At 39.5% G+C, this 22,040-nt stretch overlaps 1 protein-coding gene across 2 annotated transcripts in view; it reads right to left on the reverse strand.

Annotated features, from left to right (window-relative positions):
* The window catches only part of LOC124593815 (protein O-mannosyl-transferase TMTC4-like), a 135,580-nt gene that overhangs the window by 33,631 nt on the left and 79,909 nt on the right, over positions 1-22,040 (reverse strand). For both annotated transcript variants that reach the window (XM_047132163.1, XM_047132164.1), the window contains exons 8-10: positions 17,325-17,524; positions 16,926-17,033; positions 9,964-10,105 (exon numbers count right to left, since the gene is read on the reverse strand). In XM_047132163.1, the coding sequence (XP_046988119.1) occupies positions 9,964-10,105; positions 16,926-17,033; positions 17,325-17,524 (450 nt within the window). The remainder of the gene's footprint in view (positions 1-9,963; positions 10,106-16,925; positions 17,034-17,324; positions 17,525-22,040) is intronic.

Below are 22,040 nucleotides of genomic sequence, written 5' to 3' on the forward strand. Positions count from 1 at the left end.
ATTATTATTTGTGGGGATTTTGATGTAGGTTTTTTGAAAGATTGTGGTAGGAAGAATGAACCTGAAGTGTTACTCAGTTCTTTCAATTTGACATCAGTTATTGATTTCCCAACTTGGGTAGGACAGGAAAGCAGCACACTTATAGATGATATTTTCATAAACCAAGATAAATTTTGATCCTGTTAGGAATGGTCTTTCTTGTCATGTTGCAAAGCTAGTTATAGTACATGACATAGCTCCATGCAATAATGTAAAACAGTTCACCAAAATGGTGCATTCAATTAACAATTTAACATGCACATTAGTGCAATGTCTGCATTTAAAAGTGCCTGTAAAGTTCGATGCACTGTTACTTTGGAGATGCATGCATATCCAAAGGAACAGACATGGCTGACAATATATAGCCGTGTTAAATCATGAAACATATTCACAGACTGTGAATGTGGTACCACCACAGCTATACAAATTGCTGGAATCTGTCAAATACAAACACTGCATAATGTATTTCATGCCAAAGCAGTCTGATGAGAAAACTAAATAAGTCTCTCTCCCTGTGCAGGAATCACATAACTGTGTAAGCACTATCTGTAGCAGATACTGGGACATGTGGAAGTTAATGTCTGTCTGTGAAATGCACTTGGATAACCAAAGTGGTTAAGGCAACCGCTTACATAAAATGGGAAATCTGGGCTCAAGTCCTGGTCCATCACAAATTTTCATTTGTTTCCATCAATTTGTATAGCTGTGGTTGTGCTGTACTTGCAATTTGTGAATACATTTCATAACAATTTAACAATTGAAAATTTTACGCAAAGCTTGCAGCAGTCAGATTGGGATGAGGTCTGCCAGGAACCGTATGCTAAATTAAAGTACGACTGATTTCATGATGCGTTTGTGAGTATATTTGAAAACAGTTTCCCTGCAAAAACAGTGAAATAGAATTGTTAGAAACTATTAAAAAGCTATGGCTTACTAAATGGATAAAAATATCTTATAAACATAAAAGGTCTTTTATTTATGAAGCATTTTCAGTGGTGTGTAATACATGTTAATTTTTATATACACACATCAAAAAAGGCTTTGCATCACGCCAGTTCCCAGAGCTCCTGAAGATGGACGTTGATTGTGGATATTGTATCAGAGACACAGTCCCTTTGACTGTTTTCAGAGATGTCACTAAACCCACCCAAAGATGTAAACAATCATGCATGAGCAGCACCTATTAGACGGAGGGGATCCGACAGCCGATCAGTTCCAGTCATTCCACCAGCAAAGAGGCACACAGTTCGTGCTGCCTGTAGTTCAACCATGCCTAAATGGTCAATACCATGGTTTGATTGCATCTCGGAGGGAATCAAAGCGATGTTGTTTGGACACGGAGTAGATACAGAGAGACAGGAACTGTTGACGACATGCCTCACTCAGGCCACCCAAGATTATGGCTCACAGGAAACCTAACAGCAACACCACGATGATGAATAACGCTTTGGATGCAGCCACAGAAAGTCGTATTACGACTCAAACTGTGTGCAATAGGCTGCATGATGCACAACTTCACTCATGATGTCCATGGTGAGGTCCATCTTTGCAACTATTACACCATGCAGTGCGGTACAGATGGGCCCAACAACATGCTGAATGGACCGCTCAGGATTGGCATCATGTTCTTTTCACCGATGAGTGTCACATATGCCTTCAACCAGACAATTGTCAGAGCCGTGTTTGGAGGCAACCCAGTTAGGCTGAATGCCTTACACACACTGTCCAGCGAATGCAGCAAGGTGGAGATTCCCTGCTGTTTTGTGGAGGCAGAATGTGGGGCTGACGTACGCGGGCTGACGTACGCCGCTGGCGGTCATGGAAGGTGCTGTAACGGCTGTATGATAAGTGAATGCCTTCTTCTGACCGATAGTGCAACCATATCAGCAGCATATTGGCAAGGCATCCGTCTTCATGGACGACAATTCGCACCTCCATCATGCACATTTTGTTAATGACTTCCTTCAGGATAACGACATCGCTCAACTAGAGTGGTCAGCATGTTCTCCAGACACGAACCCTACCAAATATGCCTGGGATAGATTGAAAAGGGCTGTTTATGGACAACGTGACCCACCAACCACGCTGAGAGATCTACGTCTAATCGTCGTTGAGGAGTGGGACAATCTGGACCAACAGTGCCTTGATAAACTTGTGGATAGTATACCACAATGAATACATGCATGCATCAATGCAAGAGGATGTGCTACTGTGGATTAGAGGTAGCAGTGTGTACAGCAATCAGGACCACCACCTCTGAAGGTCTCGCTGTATGGTGGTACAACATGCAATGTGTGTTTTTCTTGAGCAATAAACAGGGCAGACATGATGTTCATGTTGATCTCTATTCCAATTTTCTGTAAAGGTTCTGAAACTCTTGGAATCGAGATGATGCAAAACATTTTTTGATATGTGTATAATAAATGCATTATGTAATAGTTACAAGTATGTGATTATGCTACATTTTCTCATTTTTTCAGCTTAGAAAAAACTTTTGCAGCACAAGTATTGTGAGGTTAAATTATCATTTTGTGTTACTTATGATTTTCAAAGTTGCTAGTCCATGTGTGTGGTCTTGGAGATGTGTTCATTCAGTCCTATGCCGCAGATGGGCGATTTCTAGTATTTTTTCACCCACTTTATCACGACAGCTCACTTACACTTTTCATTTGTCTTACAATGTGTATGTTTACAGTGTGTAGCATTGCCAGCTGTCACTGTATGTTTGTCTTTTGTTTGTGTGGTTTGATATTTATTCATTTGTTTTGTTGTGTGTGTGTGTGTGTGTGTGTGTGTGTGTGTGTCTGTGTGTCATTAAATTAAACGGCTTGTCTGGAACCAAGGTACCAGCAGTCCTGTACTCTCTGCTATACTCCAAGTCTTCCAAGCCAAAATGTTTGCGTCAGGGAATGCTTCAAGGCCACCATAACAAATTGCATGGTTCCCACATACAACAGCCAAGGTCATCCATGTACTGCTGCCAAAGACAGCACTAACATCACACGTGAACTGCATTCTCAGTCCACGAAAGACATTTGGACCACCAATAAGCTGCTGCTTATTGAATTGGCCAGCAAGGTCAATGTCTATTGCTTTCAAAGACTTGTACACAGGAACACTGCGCTGCCAATGGCGAGACAACCACATCGTACAGGCATTGCAGTGGTATGTTAACACAAGGGAACATTGTAGCTGATGTGTTTTGTCTGGTGATGAAGCATTTGGCTACCTTAAGAGAAGGGCCTCTGCACTCAGGAACATGGCGCTACTAGTTTTACTTAGTGCCGCTAAGTTGATAAGCAGGCTGCAGCTGCATAGCTCGTAAGAGGGGGAAGCGATAAACGTCACACTTCCGGCCTGTCGGAACTGGCCTGCGCTGCAGCACGCCGCGTCATTATCTCTGTGGCTGCTGACACGTGCAGATGCTTTGCTCTTGGGTGTCACTGGGTGTTAGCTTGCAATGTTCACTTGTGTTAACGTACCACTGCAATGCCTGTGCGACGTGGTTCTCATCACCGTTGGTGGCGCAGTGTTCCTGTCTACAAGTCTTTGAAAGCAATAGACATTGACCTTGCTGGCCAATTCAGTAAGAAGCAACTTATTGCTGGTCCAAATGTCTTTCGTGGACTGAGAATGCAGTTCACATGTGATGTTAGTGCTGTCTTTGGTGGCAGTACACGGTTGACCTTGGCTGTTGTATGGGGGCACCATGCAGATTATGGTGGCCTTGAAGCATTCCCTGATGCAAACATTTTGGCTTGGAAGACTTGGAGCGTAGCGGAGAGTACAGGACTTCTGGTGAAGTTTCCCTATGGTACCCTGGTTCCAGACAAGCCATTTAATTTGTCTACAAGGAGAAAGAAGAAGCACAATGCAGATGAGTACCTCTTTGTTTGGGCCAACGTAGGCAACAACAATTGTAAAATCCTAAGAAATTTTGGTCTTATGTCAAAGCGGTAGGTGGATCAAAACAAAATGTCCAGACACTCTGTGACAAAAATGGTACTGAAACAGAGGATGACAGACTAAAGGCCAAAATACTAAATGTCTTTTTCCAAAGCTGTTTCACAGAGGAAAACCGCACTGTAGTTCCTTCTCTAGATTGTCGCACAGGTGACAAAATGGTAGATATCGAAATAGACGACAGAGGGATAGAGAAACAATTAAAATTGCTCAAAAGAGGAAAGGCTGCTGGACCTGATGGGATACCAGTTCGATTTTACACAGAGTACACGAAGGAACTTGCCCCCCTTCTTGCAGCGGTGTACCGTAGGTCTCTAGAAGAGCCTAGCGTTCCAAAGGATTGGAAGAGGGCACAGGTCATCCCCGTTTTCAAGAAGGGACTTCGAACAGATGTGCAGAACTACAGACCTATATCTCTAACGTCTATCAGTTGTAGAATTTTGGAACATGTATTATGTTCGAGTATAATGACTTTTCTGGAAACTATAAATCTACTCTGTAGGAATCAGCATGGGTTTCGAAAGAGATGATCGTATGAAACCCAGCTCGCATTTTTCGTCCACAAGACTCAGAGGGCCATAGACACGGGTTCCCAGGTAGATGCCGTGTTTCTTGACTTCCGCAAGGCATTCGATACAGTTCCCCACGGTCGTTTAATGAACAAAGTAAGAGCATATGGACTATCAGACCAATAGTGTGATTGGATTGAAGAGTTCCTAGATAACAGAACGCAGCATGTCATTCTCAATGGAGAGAAGTTTTCCGAAGTAAGAGTGATTTCACATGTGCCGCAGAGGAGTGTCATAGGACCGTTGCTATTCACAATATACATAAATGATCTTGTGGATGACATTGTAAGTTCACTGAGGCTTTTTGCGGATGATGCTGTGGTATATCGAGAGGTTGTAACAATGGAAAATTGTACTGAAATGCAGGAGGATCTGCAGCGAATTGACGCTTGGTGCAGGGAATGGCAATTGAATCTCAATGTAGACAAGTGTAATGTGCTGCGAATACACAGAAAGAAAGATACCTTATCATTTAGGTACAATATAGCAGGCCAGCAACTGGAAGCAGTTAATTCCATAAATTATCTGGGAGTAGCCATTAGGAGTGATTTAAAATGGAATGATCATATAAAGTTGATTGTCGGTAAAGCCGATGCCAGACTGAGATTCATTGGAAGAATCCTAAGGAAATGCAATCCGAAAACAAAGGAAGTAGGTTACAGTACACCTGTTTGCCCACTGCTTGAGTATTGCTCAGCAGTGTGGGATCTGTACCAGATAGGGTTGATAGAAGAGATAGAGAAGATCCAACGGAGAGCAGTGCGTTTCGTTACAGGACCATTTAGTAATCGCGAAAGCGTTATGGAAATGATAAATAAACTCCAGTGGAAGACTCTGCAGGAGAGACACTCAGTAGCTCGGTACGGGCTTTTGTTGAAGTTTCGAGAACATACCTTCACCGAGGAGTCAAGCAGTATATTGCTCCCTCCTACGTATATCTCACGAAGAGACCATGAGGATAAAATCAGAGAGATTAGAGGCCACACAGAGGCATACCGACAATCCTTCTTTCCACGAACAATACAACACTGGAATAGAAGGGAGAACCAATAGAGGTTCTCAAGATACCCTCCGCCACACACCGTCAGGTGGCTTGCGGAGTATGGATGTAGATTACTGGTGACTGTCTGTTGTATTATAGACAATAAAAATTTCTTATCTCCTTTCCTAATTCTTTATCTTTCAATGCAATAGACATAGACATTGACCTTGCTGGCCGATTCAACGCCTTAAAAAATGTGTGTGTGTGTGTGTGTGTGTGTGTGTGTGTGCGCGCGAGAGAGAGAGAGAGAGAGAGAGATTTGGGGGGCGGGGGGGGGGGGGGGGGGGGGGGGGAGGGGAATTCATTAATTATTTATTCTGGTTATGCTTCACATTTTTGTTTGTTATTGTTTTAGTGGCTAAAATGATCAGTGAGTTACTGCTTATATTGATTTGGTCACTAATTATTTTCTTTTTCATTGCAAGGGCTCTTTGTATATGAAAGTTTTCCTGTTACATCAGGAGTTTTTGTTGTAAATGTTCACTCTAATAATTTCTATGTCCTGTTCTAACATGGAACAAGACACAAAAGCTGTTAAGAGTGAAGAATTACACAAAAAAATTCCTGACATGACACATATGGCAAAAAAACAAACTGCCTTTATTTAGTTGTGAAGAAGGAGCATGCCTCTACCAATCTGGAATATTATTGAAAGGGAAAAAGGGAAACGTGGCAACCAAGACCACACAAAGCTTGTGCTAGCATCAAACTAAATGAAAAGTTTATTAACAAATAGTCAGAAGTTGAAAATATTTTTAATAATGATTTTTTAAATGTTGTGGAGAAAGAAGAATCTAGATGCTCATCAGAAAAGGCAAGGTTATGGATGGAAGATGCAATACCTATGCAGTTTGATAAAATTGAAATTCTATCCACCTCTTCTGAATAGGTAAGTAGAACTCTCAGCCACATATGTATCAGCTCAGTGAAACAGAGCATTTTTCCTGATAGACTGAAATATGCTACTGTTAAACCACTTCATAAAAGAGGGGGTAGGTCTGATGCTGACAACTACTGCCCAATCTCACTTCTGACAGATTTATCCAAAATTCTCGAAAAAGGAATGTTTTCAAGAGTAGCTACACATATTGTAAAGATAAAGTACCAACAAAATGTCAGTTTGGTTTCCAGAAATGCTTTTCAACAAATTATATTTAAATGCTCTGAATAACTGAACATTACCCACTGGGATTTTTTGTGATCTCTAAAAGGCTTTTTATTGTGTATATCATGGAATTCCTCTGCATAAGCTTAAGTAGTGTGGTATTAGTGGGACAATGGTCAAGTGGTTTAGTTTATATTTAACTGGAAGAGTGCAGAAAATTGAAATAAACAGCTCACATAACACACAAAAACTCAGCAGATTCATCAAACTGTGGAGGTATCAAGAATGGGTCTCATGTGATTCAGTCTTGGATTCCTTATTGTTCTTAAAATCATTAATGACATACCACTCTATACTTCTGAAGATGTAAAACTAGTTCTTTTTGCTGATGATACAAGTATAGCAACTACACAACAAACACGAATTAGCCAAGGAAATTGTAAATAATGTCTTTCAGAAAATTACTAAGTAGTTCTCTGCAAATGGACCCTCACTAAATTATGATAAAACAACACAGTATACACAGTTTTGTACAACAAATGACATAACATGATTAATGAATACAAATTTTGAAGAGAAGTCTGTAGCTAAGGCAGAATATTCAAAATTTTTAGGTGTGTGCACTGATGAGAGACTGGATTGGAAGAAACACATTGATGATCCACTGAAATGTTTGAGTTCAGCTGCTTATGTTATTATTACGTAGCGGGATAGACAAGTGCAAGCTTTCGGAGCCAGTGGCTCCTTCTTCCACTTGAAGGGTTGAAGGGGAAGGAAATGGGTTTAATGGAAAGAAACTGGAGAGTTTTAGGAAGGAAAGACTTCTTTCATTCTCATTCCATCTGGTAAGACTCCTTTAACCTGAGTCCTGGGTGATTTTCTGAACTCTACCCCTTTTCCTAAACCTCTCTAGTTCCTTCTCTTCAACCCTCTTTCTTCCCATTCAACCCTTCTGCCAGAAGAAGGAACCACTGGCTCTGAAAGTTTGTATAAGTAATATATGTGTCTTCTCTTGCCGCTGCTTGGTGAGTATCATTTTTTATCTATCCAGTTACATTATATTGCCAAAAATTGATTACTTTAGTTGTTATACTTACATTATTAGCATTATTAAAAATTTCTGGCAATAAACATATCAGTAAATTAGCTTACTATGCCCATCTTCATTCACTGCTTTCCTATGGTGTCATATTTTGGGGTAATTTGTCATTAAGGTGAAAAAGTATTCATTTAAAAAATGTGTGTAATCAGAATAATAGCTGGAGCCCACTCAAGATCATCTTGCAGATTTTTATTTAAGAAACTAGGGATATTTACAGCTGCTTCCCAATGTGTGTGTGTGTGTGTGTGTGTGTGTGTGTGTGTGTGTGCGCGCGCACGCGTGTGTATTTATACAGGATGGAGAAAAATTGTGTCATGTAATTTTAACCCTGGATAGCCGATGCCAGTAGGAAACAAAATTACTGATGTTGTATAGGTCAACAACACACCATTTTTAAACTGCGGAAACTTGATGCCACGTGCTCTGATTGGCCATGGGATTGACCTGTTGTCGTTCGTCAGTTGTCAGGCAGTGCTATGGTTATCGGTTCACACATACAGAAGACCCTCGCCCCATCACTGCCCCAATGTGATACGTGCACATGTCAAACAGGTCTTGCTGTTTGTCACCACCTCACATCTGAGGCATTCACACATAAGCTTTACTTCGGAGCACACAAGTCACCTGCAATCTCTGGCAAGCAAAGCTTTCATGGTCATGTGTTGTCCAGAGCATCCGGCAACAGGGCAATCCTGCAGAGCGTGTGGTGCCAAGTTTCCGTTATTCAAAAATTGCGTGTTGTCAACCTACACAACATTAGTAATTTTTGTTCCTAATGGCATCAGCTATCCAGGGTTAAAATTTCGTGACACAATTTTTCTCCACCTTGTATGCATGTGCGCATGCGCACACATGCACGCACACACACGCGCGCGCACACACACACACACACACACACACACACACACACACACACACTTATGACATTTGTTATTAATAACACATCCCAATTCAAAAACAATAACATTGTGCATAGCTACAACAGTAGCAGGAAGGCTGATCTTAACTATTCTTGATTAAATCTAACTTTGGTACTAAAAGGGGTAAATTATGCTGCCACAAAAATTTTTGGTCGCTTTTCCAATAGCATCAAAAGTCTGACAGATAGCCAACTAGTATTTAACAATAAATTAAAAGAATATCTGAATAACAACTTCTTCTACTCAATAGATAAATTTCTAGATATAAATCAGCAACTTTACAATAAAAAAGGAAGAAAAAAGAAAGAAATTTAGGTATGTTATGTAAAGAGACTAACTGATGTGTTCCACATCATTATGATGTGTCATATTTGTGACCTAATATAATCTAATTAAGAACCAAAGAACAACAATATTAGGAAAAGAATAGATTGCTACTCACCATTAAGATTACCCGTTGAGTTACTGACAGACGCAACTAAAGACTCTCACACATTACAGATTTTGACCAAAGCATTCTTCAGCAATAAAACAATACCACACAAGCAAGCACACTTCATACTCACATGACCGATGTCCCAAGCAAGCATTATCTGGCACAGATTGACCTGATACACATGATAAAACAGAAGGCAGAAAATGGAAGCAATATGAATACAGGGAGGAACAAATAAATATCACTGCAAGTAAAGAAGTAAATTACACTATCCTATGATGATGCAATAGTTGCTCCTGAAGAAAAGAGTGATTTTTGTTATGCTTGGCTTGTCCCCCCAATGTTTTATGTTAATGCAAGGTATTATTTAGGCAGGAACAGGAAATTATGTGCAATTAAACTTTTCCCAGAAAATACCTAAAAGCAGATCTAGACGTTGTCCCATTTCAACTCTGAATGTATTTGTGACTCACATACTCAAATTTCAGCTTGTTCACATCCCTCTCAAATGAATTGAATATATAATTGGTACTGAGAACTGAGCTTAAGTTTAATGGTTGTTGTTAAAACATGATACAGTGGTTGTTATAGTTCCCCTACCACAGCAAAGAACACAACTACAGGATCAGAGTTCTAGTTTTGTACCTTTTTACACCCAATGCTTCTTCTCATCCCTTCAATACTTCGGTTACTTGATGATCAGTAGTAGTACAGTTTGTTTTTAATAAATTTTTTTAAATGAAACAAATCCTTTTGAAATGGGAAGCAGAGCCATAATTGTACTAACCAAGTTTCCTAAATTGTAATAGCAGTCAGGATATTTCCGTCTATGCTTAAGAGCTGTTATGTAGCATTCTTCTGCTTCTTGATAGCGTTTTTGTCCTGAAAGTACAATGCCCAAATTCATCCAGGCAGCAGCAAAATCATTTCTGTAAGAAACCAAATGTATCAAATTTATAATCACACAACAGGGGGACTACTATTCCACAATGAAACGGAGAGGCACAAATGTAACAACAAAGCTAACATACAGCTCACACTACAGTATTTAAAAATATATTAATGTAATTTTTATTAAATTATTACTGGCTGAGGAATACTGGCTTAAATCAATTTATGGATCAACACTCACCTTTTTGCATGTTTTACCTTTTATGGGAGAGAGATAATACATAGTCTGATAGTACACCAACCTACACAAGTATCAGTTTATCTCCCCTAATCTTACTGTTGAAATAAAAATAACTTTCACACTTATTGCTGTTCTCCACTCATTGTAAAGCCACTGTGGCATATTTGGCACTAATGCTATATGGTTATTATAAATGTTTCCCGACAGATTGTGGTAAAGTAGATGTTATGTTTGTGGTGGTGTCTGTGGTGACAGTGGACACTGCAGGATTTTTTAGGCACACTGCATGTTTAATATAGCAATCATGCACTAAATTATGGAAGTACTTTACTATGAATGTGATTAAAAGGAGTAAAAATCACACACTCATGAAAAACTTCCTTATCAAAATCTGATTAACACTCTCTTTCTTGCTTTCTCTTGTTAACATCTGAGTCTTCAATATTTAAAACTTTTTGTAATACAAACTGCGTAAAATCTATCCCCAAAATATAACAAAAACAACACATGAAAAATAAATCTAAATGCTGTGGCTGGATGTTTGATTATTAAGGGAATTAGCCATTCACCTCCACTGCCACATTTATGTTTTTGTAAGTTCATGTGATGTTTGCTCAACAGGATATGAAATACAATGAGCTAAAATAGAACGTGTTGTAATTAGAACACTATATGAATTGGCATGAAGCCCCAGTCGTACAAGTTTATATGCCATCTAGCTCCGCAGATAATTAAGAGACTGAAGAAATATATGATGAAACAAAAGAAATTAAACAATGGAAAATCCAGGATGGAATAAAGACAATGTTATGAAAAGGACAGATTGCTACTCACCATATAGCAAAGATGTTGAGTTCCAGACAGGCACAACAAAGAAACTACCAAACACACAGGCTTTAGATCAGAAGAACTTCTTCTGAAATAGACAACACACACACGCACATTCAAGCAAATGCAACACACACACACACAGGATCACTGTCTCTGGCTGCTGAGGCCAGCCTGTGAGCAATAGCACATGATGCGAGCAACAGCCTGGGTGGTGGAGGTAAGGAGGAATCTAGGACAGGAAGAGGGAGGGATAGAAGGGTACAGGTGGGGGACAGTAAAGTGCTGTTTGTGGGAGCACGCAGGGATGAGGTGGAGAGAGAGGGTAGGGCATAGGGCAGCTAGGTGCTGTCAGGGGGTTAGACAGACGAGGTGTGGGGGGTGGGTGGGGTGGGGTGGGGTGGGGGGGGAGGGAGGCTGCGGAGGAGAGGATGGAGCGGAAAAGGAGAGTAAAAAGATTGTGGGTATGTTTGTGGAATAGAAGGCTGTGGAGCGGGAACAGGGTAGGGGATAGATGGCTAATGGAGAATGACAAACAGAGGTTGAGGGCGGGAGGGTTACGGGAACATAGGATATATTGCAGGGAGAGTTGACACCTGCACAGTTCAGAAGAGCTGGTGTTGGTAGGAAGGATACAGATGAAACAGGCTCTGAAGCAGTCATTAAAATGAAGAACACTGTGCTGCGCAATGCGCACAGCTACTGGGTGTTCCAGCTGTTTCCATACAGCCTAGCCATCCGTGGTTGTCACATCCGTAGTGACAAGTGGTCCCTCTCAAAATATATCGAAGGTCTCACTGAAGCCTTCACAGACCGCAATTATCCTCCCAACCTTGTACAAAAACAAATCTCCTGTGCCTTATCTTTCCAGTCTCTCACCACCTCCAAAAGTTTCACCATGTAGCCACAGAAGGGCATTCCCCTCATAACTCAGTACCACCCAGGACTGCAGCAATTGAATTACATTCTCCACCAGGGTTTCAACTACCTCTCATCGTGCCCTGAAATGAGAAATGTCCTGCCCACTATCCTCCCCACCCTTCCCACAGTGGTATTCTGCTGTCCACGAAACCTACAAAATATACTCGTCCATCCTTAAACAACCCCTGCTCCCAATATCTTACCTCATGGCTCATGCTCCTGTAATAGACCTAGATGCAAGACCTGTGGAATACATCCTCCCACCACCACCTACTCCAGTCCGGTCACAAACATCACCTATCCCATCAAAGGCAGGGCTACCTGTGAAACCAGCCATGTAATTTACAAACTAAGCTGCAGCCACTGTGCTGCATTCTATGTGGGTCTGATGACCAATAAGCTGTCTGTCCACATGAATGGCCACCAACAAACTGTGGCCAAGAAACAAGCAGACCACCCTGTTACTGAATATGCTGCTAGACATGACATCCTTCATTTCAATGACTGCTTTACAGCCTGTGCCATACGGATCATTCCCACCAACACCAGCTTTTCTGAATTGTGCAGGTGGGAACTCTCCCTGCAATAAATCCTACATTCCCGAAACTCTCCTGGCCTCAACCTTCATTAGTCACTATCCTCACCCATCCAGTCCCTTCCCTGTTTCCATTCCAGCACTACATAGTCATCATTCCACCATCACACTCAGTATTTTTACTTCTCTCCTTTTCCACTACTTCTGCGCCTCCCTCCCCACCTCTCCCCAACACTCCATCTAACCCACCTCTCCCCTGCCCTCTGTCTAACCTGCAGCACTTCACTGTCCGTCACCCCCACCATACTATCCCTCCCCCTTCCCACCTCCTCCTTACCCCCACCTGGTAGACATTCCCATCATGCACTGGTGCTAGCTACTGCTCGCAATGTGGTTTCAGTTGCCTGAGTCTGCGGTCATGTGTGTGAGCATTTGTGTGTGTGTGTGTGTGTGTGTGTGTGTGTGTGTGTGTAATGCTGTTACAATCCATCCTGTATTTTCCAATGTTTGATGTACTTTTATGATTCTTTTCTGACTGATAACAAAACATCAGTATTGTATAGTTCATTGATCAGTATAATACAATACTATGATTTTGATCAAAAATAATCTTGTATATGACTGAAGTGTAATGAGCTATTACTGAATATTTATGTGAATATGTTATGTGAGTGAGTTTTATAAATGGAAGGGAATGTCAAAACTTCTCTCAGTTTATAATGAGATCATGTCAGAGTTAGAACTGAAGCTACATTCTTGCTCTTGTGTCATCCTATTGAAGATGCATTTGTGTAAGAGTTTGAAATGAGGATATATGCCTAGAAATTACCAAGTGGTTTAAGCCGATTAGTCGAGAAACAAACAATCAAGTCACAGCCAAATGAAAATTACGAAATAGTTTGAACCGAAGAGGACAGATGTGGATGAAGCAAAAGTTATACAAGCTTCAGAAGTTAACTCACCTGCTGATTGCCACCAGCAAACAGAAGCCACACACAAGAAAGATACCAAAAAATTTTTAGGGTAAGTGCTGTATTAGAAATGCCATTAGATAAAGAATCAGAAACCGTTTCAACTAAAGTTACTAAATACCCAGATTTTGCTATACTACACCATAACGTTCAGTCACTCACAAATAAAATTTCCATGTTGGAAGCACTACTCCAGTATGCACTAAATGTGACCATAATTTGCATTACTGAACATTGGCTATGAAATGACGAAGTAAAATCAACCTCAATCTCAGGATATAGATTAGCAAATCATTTTAGCTGAGAATTTTCCAAACAAGGTGGCTCTGCTATCTTTGTGAAAGAACAAATAAAGTTCTGTGATGTCAGTAAAAGTTATATTGACTCAATTGAAAAAGACTTTGAACTTTCTATTACTAAACTGCCAGAGCTTAATTTCATAGTTATTAACATGTATAGAGCACCAAGTGGAAACCTGCTAGTCTTCATGAATAAACTAGAGGTTCTGCTGAACAGGATCAGTACACTAAATATGAAGATAGTGTTTTGTGGGGATTTCAATATTGATTTTTCAAAAGACAGCAGCACCAGAGATGCTTTGATAAATATGACCAACACATTCAATATGAACCCCACAATACATTACCCATACAAGATTAACAGAATGCAGAGATTCCATTATTGACCAAATATTCATCTCCGAAACAAATTACAGATTCACAAGCAGAGTACTGAACATGGGTTATAGTGATCATGAGGCACAGCTGCTGTGTATAGAAATGCCAACAAGTAGAAGCAGTTCCAAAAAAGTAGTTAACCTTTTCTGAAGATAACATTAGAATTTTTAATCTCTTACTGGTGAAGGAAAACTGGGAAAGCATTGCCACTCAGAACAATTTTAATAGCATGTACACGAGTTTTCAGAGCATCTTTCTTCACTATTTTAATATAGCATTTCCAAAAGTAGTAAAAACAGTAAAACCTAACAATAATAAGCAATGGGTAACTAAAGGCATAAAAATTTCCAGTGAGAGAAACAGATTTCTGCAGTACTGTTGTAAGAAATATAGAGTAACCCAAGAATTCGCAGATTATTCAAAAGCCTACAAAAGAATCTATGGTAGAGTAGTCAAAGAGGCAAAAATTATGTGAAATGACAATTTGATAAGAAACTCATGTAACAAAATGAGATCCATGTGGAGAGTTATAAAGAAAGAAACTTGTAGTTCAGAGCCAAAGAAAAAGAATGTATCATTAACACTAGAAGGCTCAAAAGTGACAGACCCAAATTCAGTTGTGGAAAAATTCAGTGAATACTTCACTTCACTAGCTGAAGACCTTATTCAAGTACACTGTCAAGGAGCAGTCTCAAGTTTCTCCAGCAAGTCAGTGATCTCGACTGCTTCTATGTATGTTTATGAAACAAACCCCAATGAAATTATAAGTAAAGTTAAATCATTAAGCAATAAAATGTCAAGTGGTCTTGATGAAGTATCTGATTTCATATTAAAAGCACGTGCTCACCACATAGCAAACCCCTTGGCAAACATTCTCAACCTCTCTTTAAAAACTGGTGTATTTCCAGATATTTTTAAAATAGCAAAAGTTTCACCACTGCTAAAAAAAGGTTCTTCTGAAAAAATATCAAACTACCAACCCGTGTCACAGTTACGTTCCTTCTAGAAAAACTCTTCTATGACAGGCTTTTAAGTTTCTTGTTTCTTAAATAAATATGCACCACTTACAGTACAACAACATGGTTTCAGAAAGTCTAAATCTACACAGACAGCAATTTTCGAATTCTCAGTCTGCATTTTAAAATCCCTTGATTAACATAAATTAGCTGCAGGTATTTTTCTAGATCTATCAAAAGCCTTTGACCCACAGGCAGAAGGTATCACTTCAACAAAGTGAATAAAACAAGAAACAACTCCTTTCTTTCTAGTGAATTACCAATAAAATATGGGGTACCACAGGGCTCAATCTTAGGTCCACTACTCTTCATGATTTATGTGGATGACTTAGTTGAATATATGAGTCCCACAAAAACTATCCTGTTTGCTGATGACACCAGCATATTGCTCACTGGATCCAGTCCAGAAACTTTGCAGTCCACGGCAGAAAGTTCTATGAAAAGACTTTCTGAGTGGTTCACAAAAAACAAACTCATTATAAATACTGAAAAAAACTGTGTGTCGATTTTCATTTAATTCCTCCAACTAACCAAATGTTTATTCAACCACAATTAAAAAAATGATACCCTAAAAATGTGTCACAAAATTTTTGGGCCTATGGGTTCAGCAAGACTTAAAGTGGGACACACATATAAATAATTTGTCTAGAAAACTATCATCTGTGTGCTATGGCCTAAGAATTTTAAAGGCTACAACAAGCTAAACAACAGTATTGCAGGCATACTATGCACAGTTCCGCTCACTAGTCCGATATGGGATCATTTTGTGGGGATACTCAACTCACAGTGTAAAGGTTTTTAGAATGCAAAAAAGAGTGCCAAGAATAATTTGTGGCCTTAAAAAGATAGAGTCCTGTAAATCCCATTTTACTGAGCTTGGTGTTCTAAATGTTCCAAGTTTATTCATTTATGAAACTATCTTGTTCACTACGGACTACCTCCTGAAAACAGGCAAATTGCTACAGAACAAAAATGTACACAACTATAGTAACAGAGGGAAATCAAATATACATCAAAAATATCACAGAAAAACCACTTATCAGAGGAGCATAATTAACATTGATGTACTACTACACAATAAGATACTAGAGGAAATAAAAAAATGCTACTCATCCAATATTTAAAGCTAAACTAAAGGCATTTCTAATAAAGCACTGTTTCTATTCTGTCAGAAAATTTCTGAACACGTAACAAAATTAATTGTAATAGGCACCTATTTTTAATTTGCCTACTATTCTGCTAATACTAAGTATTATTATAACTTATCTTTGACCTGTCCAATATCAATTGTACAATTTGTGCTGTATGATAAAACTGGACCAATAAAAAATCAAATCAAACCAAAAAGGCAACTGAAGGACTAGCTCACTTGAAACTTCCTTTAGTATTTTAGTTATGCACATGAAGTCTGGTTCTTTAGCACATGTCACATTATACAGTTCACAAGATCTTTACTGTTAATTGTGAAATAGCTTTGGGTTGTATTCAGTAACAAGTGCACAAATATTGAGCAACTGGAAGTTACTTCTTTTGCTTCCTTCATAACTTTATAGCAAAATTAGAAGGTGCTTGATTCATTATTGTTGATACATAAACTATTTTTTTTCAAATTTTTCAAAATATTTCAGTACTTCAATTTACATTTTAGGAATCAAAAGTTTCAGTTCACCTCAACGATATGGCTTTTCGGAGGAGGCTTTCTGCTTCATTCAACTGTCCTTCATCTCTGAGCATATTGGCCAAGTTGTTCATTGCCTGATCATATTCTTCATTTAACCTGGAAAAAAAAGCATTTAGTTTTAATGCAGGGAAACAGTATAGTCTACAAAGTTGTTCATCACAAATATTATGTATTCTGTTTTGGACCTTAACACTAAAAACTATTACAAGTGGCTGAACATTACAAATTTATGAAATACACATAAAAGATTCTCTTTTCATTTATGTAAAAAAATTTTGATGGGGTGAGAGCAATATAAAAATTCACCTATTGCTTCAAGTACAGAGGATTCCCATATAACTGTCAAATGAAATTAAAATAAAACACAGGAAGTTTTGAGCATGTTACCTGAGAGCCGTCCTGTAGCCAGCAATGGCTGAAAGTTTATGCCCAGCATCACCTGCCTTTTTGGCGATGTTGTAATGAATTTTGGCATTAAGGGGGCAGACATTAAGACCACTCTCAAAAAGAACCTCCTCTGTCTTCCACTGTGCACTCCTTCGAGTTGCACGGCTACCAAAGGCAATCAGCAGGTAAAGAAAACCTACCTGTACATAAATGAGAGTAAATAACAATGTAAGTAGCAGAGCACAAGCAAATGACTACTGTATTCAAAAAAAATATGTGATACATGCAGGGGCACAGCAATAAAAGGGTGGTGGCAAAGGAAAATGACTGCAACTTGTTCTTAGTTGCTCATACACCGAGACAATGTCTAAGCTGTTGCTTATTATGCGCTGTTTAGATGTTCACCTAAAGCATCCTTGTACAGCACCTGCTTTCAAACACAGAGCTCCAATATATATTACACATAACAGCTGCAATGCCAATACATAGGAGGCTCACATAGGCACTTTAATATTCTCCTCTGTGCTTACAACACTCATATCCATGACATTTATGTCCCTTGTATTGATTGATGATCTTTAACCTTCTTTTACCTAGCTAAATAAATTGACCATTTTTTACACATTAAATTTTGAAACATGTTATTAAAAAAACACACACACACACATTTTGGTGGTTGTTTCCTAACATGCTAGTGGCAAAGTTACCTGCTGGACAACTGTCCCAGCAGTGTGGGTTCCTATACAATTGTTTCTTTGAAGAACTAGCTATAACCTAACTCTGACAGTGTGGATCCCATACACTTGTACCTTCTAAGAACTAGCTATAACCTTACTATTGTTAACTTATCAATTACAGCCACCCATTAAAACTACCGTCCACCTAATATTACAGAAAAAACTAATACTAATAACAATAATGATGATGAGAGAAGTAATAAAAATACAAAGAGAGAGGTAGAGGAGGGAGGGAGAGAGATGGATGGAGGGAGGGAGAGAGAGGGAGGGAGGGGAGGGAGAGGGGGAAAGAGGGAGAGGGAGAGGGGGAGAGAGAGAGAGAGAGAGAGAGAGAGAGAGAGAGAGAGAGAGAGAGAGAGAGAGAATAGAAAGGAGAAAAATGTTGTCGTCATAATAAAATCATGTTGATGTAGTGTTGTTTTTATTTTTTTTACTTTTTTTTATTAGTAATCTGAGGTAATTTCACTGGTTAGGGTATGATACATCCAGTTTCCTTTTCACACTGGCTTTAGGAACCTTATAACCTGAAAGCTAGACGATGATGTACTGGAATACTTCACAACTGAATACCTGTATTACAGATGAGGGACTGAAGATCAAGTCTCTCTTTCGCACTTGACTTCAGATCAGATGATAACTCAGCTTTGGAAATGGGGTTGGGTTGTTTTGAGGGAGGAGATCAGACAGTGAGGTCATCGATCTCATCGGATTAGGGAAGGACAGGGAAGGAAGTCGGCTGTGCCCTTTCAAAGGAACCATCCCGGCATTTGCTTGGAGTGATTTAGGGAAATCACAGAAAGCCTAAATCAGGATGGCCAGGTGCAGGATTGAACCGTCATCCTCCCAAATGCGAGTCCAGTGTGCTAACCACTGTGCCACCTCACTTGGTGCTTTGGAAATGAAGAGAAGCTAATGGTCTACTTCACCTAGATGCAGAACACACTGTCTGTGACAACACATTCAACTTCATATGTTGCCTTGCAACTCATGTCACATTGGTTCCTCCCAGAAACATATCTTCTGAGCTGCTCATATGATAAGTGCTCTTCCAGCATATTCTACTCCCCTGCAATGTCCCTAGACTTAAAATCTGTTAGTCTTTGTGTTGGCCTGTCCATTCTTCTCTTCCTTTTGAACTTCTAGTTTTCCCCAGTCATTTCTATTTGTTTTCCTTGCTATTTTATCTTTCTTAGGCTGCACACTGTACTTCCCTTTCCAGTTCTCTGGGCATTTTCGTGAAAGGCTCCCACTTTCTTGCTTGGCTTCTCCCTTCACATGTGTATCCTGTCTGAGGCCATAACTCGTTGCTGGAATCCACCATGTTGTTGTTTTCTGTCTACTCCATCACCTCTCTTTGCAATCTTTTGAAGTCTCCCCTCTTCCACCTCTTCGCCCTTCCCACCCTTTTCAACTTCTACTACCATCTACACCAGTTATGCTGCAACATGAAAAGTATGTATGCACATCTACATATCCAGAACAACAAGAAGTATCCCAAAGATAAGCAATTAATCACTTTTCTTTTATGTTTTTCCCACACTGTTACTTCATATTTACAGTGTGTCACGGCCTGTCCTTGCTATATTTATTTTTATTATTCACAAGGTGGACATAAAAATGCAATAACCTGTACATTCTTGGTGGAATCACACCATTAAATTCCTTTTGTATTAAATACATTAGCAGGTGGTACATGTACATTTATTTAACAGGTTGAGAAAGAATTCTTAGTATGTATTAGTAATAATGTGGGGTAGGAGCGGGGGGGGGGGGGGGCGGGGGGGGGGGGGGGGGGGAGAGCTAGAGCTATATTCTGGTTAAAAACAATTTCACCACACTTCTTATACTGCAATGGCAATGTACCAGGGCACTTAGTTTCAAGTGGCTAGTGCGAAGATAAAACAATGGAAACTCCAGGTAGGAATATCAACAATGTAGGACAAGATAGATTGCTACTTACCATAAAGAAGACATTTCAAGTTGCAGACAGGCACAGTTAAAAGACACTTACATAAAGCTTTTGGCCACAGCCTTCACTGGAAAAAGAGAAAAAAAAAAACCACACACACACACACACACACACACACACAAAAGAGAAAAAAAAAAACCACACACACACACACACACACACACACACACACAAAAGTAAGCACACCTTCCGGCCTAAGATGCTGGAGTTGGCAGTTGTGTGTGTGTGTGTGTGTGTGTGTGTGTGTGTGTGAGGTGTGCTTGCTTGTATTTGTGTGTATGAACATTGTGTGTGTTTCTCTCTTTACTGACGAATGCTGTGGTCAAAAGCTACATGTGAGTGTCGTTTAAACGTACCTGTCTGCAAGTTACTCTGAAGATAATTTTAAGTAGCCAATGAGATGTGCAGAAACAGATTTAATGTTCTCCAATATTTCAGATGAACTGCTGCATTTCTTCAACTTGCTGCCACAATATTTTGGCACATAGTCTTTTGGCCATTGTCAGGTGAATACACACAAAAATGCACTGAGCTCCCATATTTAAGACCCTGCTGGCAAATGCATGGTGTATTGAGCTGGTATTGTGCATGTGCTGCTTGAGTGAATGCGTTTCTGCTCCAAGTCTGTGCACTGTGGTGTGCGCCCTCCGTGGTGAAATTGGGTCAATCTTTGCAGTCTGCCTTGTTGTCGCCTATGTCACACTATCAATGGAAAGCAATGATTTGTTGGTCAGTTTTGATGTAGTTTTGCTTTTTACAAATGTGCCTCTGATGAACTTAATACATCTCATCAGCAGTAGGTTTGGGGTTGACATTACAGTGTTGTTCGAGCACACTCTACCCTCAGCATACTTTTTATTTAACAATGATGTTTTTTGATCAATTGGATGATGTCGCCATGGGGAATCCTTTGTCTTCCCTGGTGGCCATCCTTTTATGGAAGATTTTGGGGAGCAAACATCCCTCCAGTATACGTTGATGACACTTTTATAGCTTGGCCTCACGATTTGGACATTCTCCCAGAGTTCTTCAACACCTGAACTCAACGCATGAAAACATAAAATGTACTATGGAGATTGAGAAAGATGGTTGGTTGCTTGCTGCTTTTACATCTCTTGGTGTGACATAATACCTATGGTACAGCACTGCATCAGCATGGCAAAATCGCAGGAGTAGTCTTTGTCTACATCACTCGCTATGCATGCTCATGTGGCATCATGCAGCTGGCACTTCACTCACTCGGTATCACATAATGCTTGACAGGTAACAGCCGAGTGGCCTTGCCATATGGGTAAGGAAACACAGGATCTACCAATACAGCTCTGACACAAATAGTGGCCTTAAAGGAGCTGGCAAGCATTCAAATGCATTTAGAATTATAATTTCTTTTTAGTGGTTGATTTTCCATGTTTTCTTTGGAGGAGGTGTGTTTTGTATACCTGAGATTCACCAAATATTACCACACTATAATGAAAATTAAAGTGATAACCAAATATTGAATGTTATTGAAGATTATTGTTTCAGTTATGGAACTATATATTTCTGTGAAATAATACTTGATAAATTAATGCTCAGTTTCAGTCAGCTGCTAAAATTGCGCTGACATTTAGACTTTTTTTGAACAGGGCAAATTAAAAGGATTTACATTGAGGGGTGTGACAACAGATTATAATTATCAGCTTAGTTTATAATTACCAAAAATCTTAAATCTGGCTACATTATAGGCTTTCATGAGTAAACTGAGTAAGTGAGCAACCAGGACTCATTGCATTTGATAATATGAACAGAAAATCATTCAAACAAATTTATTCACCTGTGAATTATCTGTAAATTAAATAATGAATAACATACAATGCCACCATATTTTCTTTGTTTACTTCTTGCACAGAATTAGTATTTGTTCCCTTGGCTCAATGCAATTTCTGTTGGATAAATAAACTTATTAATGGTTTGTCTAGAAATGCGCCTTTGTGGTTCAGTGGTCAAGTTCCACACTACAAAACTTAGGCT

This window comes from Schistocerca americana, chromosome 2, assembly GCF_021461395.2.
Source record: "Schistocerca americana isolate TAMUIC-IGC-003095 chromosome 2, iqSchAmer2.1, whole genome shotgun sequence".
Lineage (NCBI taxonomy): Eukaryota > Metazoa > Arthropoda > Insecta > Orthoptera > Acrididae > Schistocerca > Schistocerca americana.